At 36.0% G+C, this 3579-nt stretch overlaps 1 protein-coding gene across 1 annotated transcript; it reads left to right on the forward strand.

Annotated features, from left to right (window-relative positions):
• Nucleotides 1–315: 315 nt before the first annotated feature.
• On the forward strand, nt 316–3080 carry LOC121937689 (UBX domain-containing protein 2A-like; the record flags this gene model as incomplete). Its single annotated transcript, XM_042481014.1, has 4 exons — nt 316–414; nt 1706–1768; nt 2126–2228; nt 2971–3080. Coding segments are annotated over exons 2-4 (257 nt in total), but the record flags the coding sequence as incomplete, so codon positions are not given.
• Between the last annotated feature and the right edge of the window lie 499 nt (nt 3081–3579).

Consider the following 3579-nt stretch of genomic DNA (forward strand, 5'->3'; position numbering starts at 1 on the left):
TAATAAATAAATAAAGCTATAGTTATACAGTATAACAGTACATAAGCACAGGTGCACAATATTATATCCCAGAAAATGTATATTTGCTGCAATGCAATCAGGGAATGTCATGTAATTTTTTGGCAATGGTACAGTGATACCCTTATTATTAGAACTGAATATATATAATGGAATATGTTGTCCTTATGTGCTATTTCCACCTCCCTGTGACATTCAGCGTGTGTCACCAGTTTCAGTCTGAGGTCTCACTTGTGAAATAAAACGACGTGCTGAGCTCAGCAGTAGTTTCCTCGCGACAGGAGGAGCGGGTTTACGGCGCCGTGACGTCACACGCATTGCTCAGCAGAAGAGCCGCTGGAGGAAACTTACGGCTGCAGATGTGTAGCCCGGGATTAACCGACAACACGAGGACTGGTAAATCAGTGTTTGACCTTAACCTTGATACGTGCATGCGAATGAGCATGCTGCTGTGAGTGTGTGTGTGTGTGTGTGTGTGTGTGTGTATAATCCATGTAGTGGTGGACACACGGCTCAGTCCCGCAGAGTGTCGTTGTCTCTGTGCGCCTCCATGACTCTCTGACGCCCACTTACATAATTAACGATAACGCTACAGGCTGTTTTTCTGCTGTTTATCGATAATTCAGCACCGTGAGAACGTATGGAGACACGTGTAGGCGTTTTAGCAGCTTAATGCAAGTGAATGCATTTACATAATAAATGGCTGATCTTATATAAATATATTAAACACGCCTGTAAAGGTCTGTGTCGTTTTTGGTCTTTGGATTCTCCTTTCAGGATCAGAAATGACAAACAAAAACGTACTTTTTTAATTTAAAAATCCAAAAATGAAAATAAGGGCATTTTTTATTGATTTTTTGGGGTTCAAAAATGGAAAATACAGGATATAATTTATGCTATTTTTTTAATCCAATCAAAAAAATTAAATAACATGAAAACAAATGGGCACTCTTGGTTTTGGTACCCATGCTTTCATGTTTTTTATATTTATGTATTTTATTTTATTTTACACAAGGACATTTTTCACTTTCAGTAAATGGAAAAACACTGTTTTTCATCTTTGTTTTCTTTTTTTCCCACAATATTTTCAATTTAGATTTTCCATATTTTAAAAATACAGCTTTTGCAATCACATAATATTTAACATACAGTTGTGATGTAATACAGAATATGAGAGAAATAAAGAAATAGAAAAAAAAATTCTCCTCATATGTTAAAAATAGTAATTTAAACAAAATGGAGTACAATAATTACAATAAATGGTAAATATATGATGTAGTCTTCGTTTTCTTGTTTTTTTGATGGGAGAAAAAGAAAATTGGCAGTTCAAGTCAATTTTATTTCTAAAGTCTATTATCACAAACTATTATTTGCCTCAGGGGGTTTTACAGCAAAAGGCAACCGTCTGTCCTTAGACCCTCACATCGACCCCCAAAAAAACCCCTTACAACGGGGGAATTCATATTCTGTATTTTCCATTTCTGATCTCAAAAAATAAAAGCTTTTTTTCTTTTTTTAAAAATCAATAAATTAATGTTGGATTTTGAAATGAAAATCAAATAATTATTTATTTTTGTTTTTTAATTTCTGTTTCAGAAGGAAAATTCAAAGACTAAAAAGTACAGCATTTAAAGCTGTGACAGGCCTCGTTTGATTTGCTTGCTTTGTCCATTTGTAATTTTCTCAGATGGGAAACACACAACGTCATGAAAGAGGTTGACACTGTCGGGGGTGAGAAAGATGAACATTGGTAAGTCAATTTTTCTCCAAAAATCCTTTAAATTTAAATGGAGCATTTGGATTGAAGAGTTACTGAAAGCCTGTGGCAAATCAACTCCATGACTGGATTTATGTAGGTCAGGCTCATGTGTGACTCATCCGAAATGAGAAATCAATTCGATTGGACCAAAATGTGTCAAGAGGACCATTTTTTTCCCTTGAGGTTCATTTTCTGGTTTACAAACCTGCACGCTTAACCATAATTTGTAGGTGAGAAGTCAATAATGAGATGTTTCTGTACGATAAAGCCTGTGTCTGCAGGCTGAATTCAATAAGACATATAATGACTGAATTACACACTTACCTGTTTCTTAATGCGTCGCCACAGTGAGGAAAACGAAGAGGAGGCTCCAATGAGGCGCAGCTTCTCGGTCGAGGACCTCCTCGATGAGGTGGAGAAGATCTGTTACGATGCCTCGGGGACATCGAAGGTTAGAAATTCACAACCGCTAAATTTGTGGGAGCCAAATCTCTGCGAATGTGCATCCTGCAGAGAAAACAGGAAAACATCATTATGTGCATGAACATGTTTTTAGGTTGTTTTATGTAATTAACTTTGCATAAACGCTTTTATGGACTTACTGCCTAAGAATGAGGGGCATCAATTTTCTTGCATTTGCATTTAAACCTTTGAACCTTGAGCGAATTGGTGCAATTTTGTTAACAAACATGGAAAAAAAGACAACTTGGTAAGAAATGCTCCACAAATTGCAAGAAATTTGTAGATTTAGAAAATGATTTTAAAACAGCTAAGGAAAAATTTCTAGGGAAAAACTTTATTTGTAACCATCATATTTACATATTTAAAATTATGTTACAGAATTATTATAAAGATGTCAGCACTTTTTTCAGATCATTTCCTGTACCTGTCTTGTTTTTTAAAGTTTTATTTTTTTTAAAAACTTTTTTCAACACTTTTTTTTGTGTGTAATTCCTTTTTTATTTGCTTATTACTTTTTTTAAGAAATAGGAAATAAATGTCATTTAGTGAAATAATGTCATATTTAAAACGTATATTTAATAATAAAAAACTAAGCGTAAAAACGTGGCAGCAAAGCAGCAACAAGCATCATAGTGTTTAGTTTCTTTTCCGTTTTTCTCTGTGATGTGGCCTCTAGAGTCTCCACATAGTCTGCGAGTAATCGGGGTTTATTTTTGTGGTCGTTCCTTCAGGTGGAGATGGTGGTGAGGCTGTGGAAGGACGGCTTCACCGTAAACGACGAGGACTTTCGCAGCTACTCCATTCCAGAGAATCAAGACTTCCTGGACGCCATCAAACGCGGGTGAGTCAAAGTGGCCGAGACAGAACGACATATGAGAGTGTGTAAGGGCCACTGTAGGTAAAAAATAAATGAAAAATACTCTGACATTGGATGAGATAAAAGCATAGATGAGCTGCTGAATGCACACACTCTTGAGTCAAGCTCAGGACTTTTACTCGTGTTGGTACGTCCAATCAAAACGTCCCATTACGGTTCAAAAATAGCTCTAAAATCAAAGTCCAGTGGACGTCTGGTGGTCTGTTACCTTGTTGAAAAATGCTACCATAGTGCAAATCAATAGCACATTCATGGTACCCTATTTAACCCTTTGAAACCTGGATTGACATCACTTTTCTTCTGCTGCGTTCAGACACCTTAACAAGTATTTAAACCTTCGAACCAGGAGTAAAAGTAGTTTGCTTTCTTTTGAAAACATGGCAAAAAAAGTTAAGAAAATTGCAGCAAATTAGTAGATTTTATTTTTGGGGGGGAAAAAAAGCTGGTGAAAAATGTCCCAAAA

Source organism: Plectropomus leopardus, unplaced genomic scaffold (genome assembly GCF_008729295.1).
Source record: "Plectropomus leopardus isolate mb unplaced genomic scaffold, YSFRI_Pleo_2.0 unplaced_scaffold27143, whole genome shotgun sequence".
Classification (NCBI taxonomy): Eukaryota; Metazoa; Chordata; class Actinopteri; order Perciformes; family Serranidae; genus Plectropomus; species Plectropomus leopardus.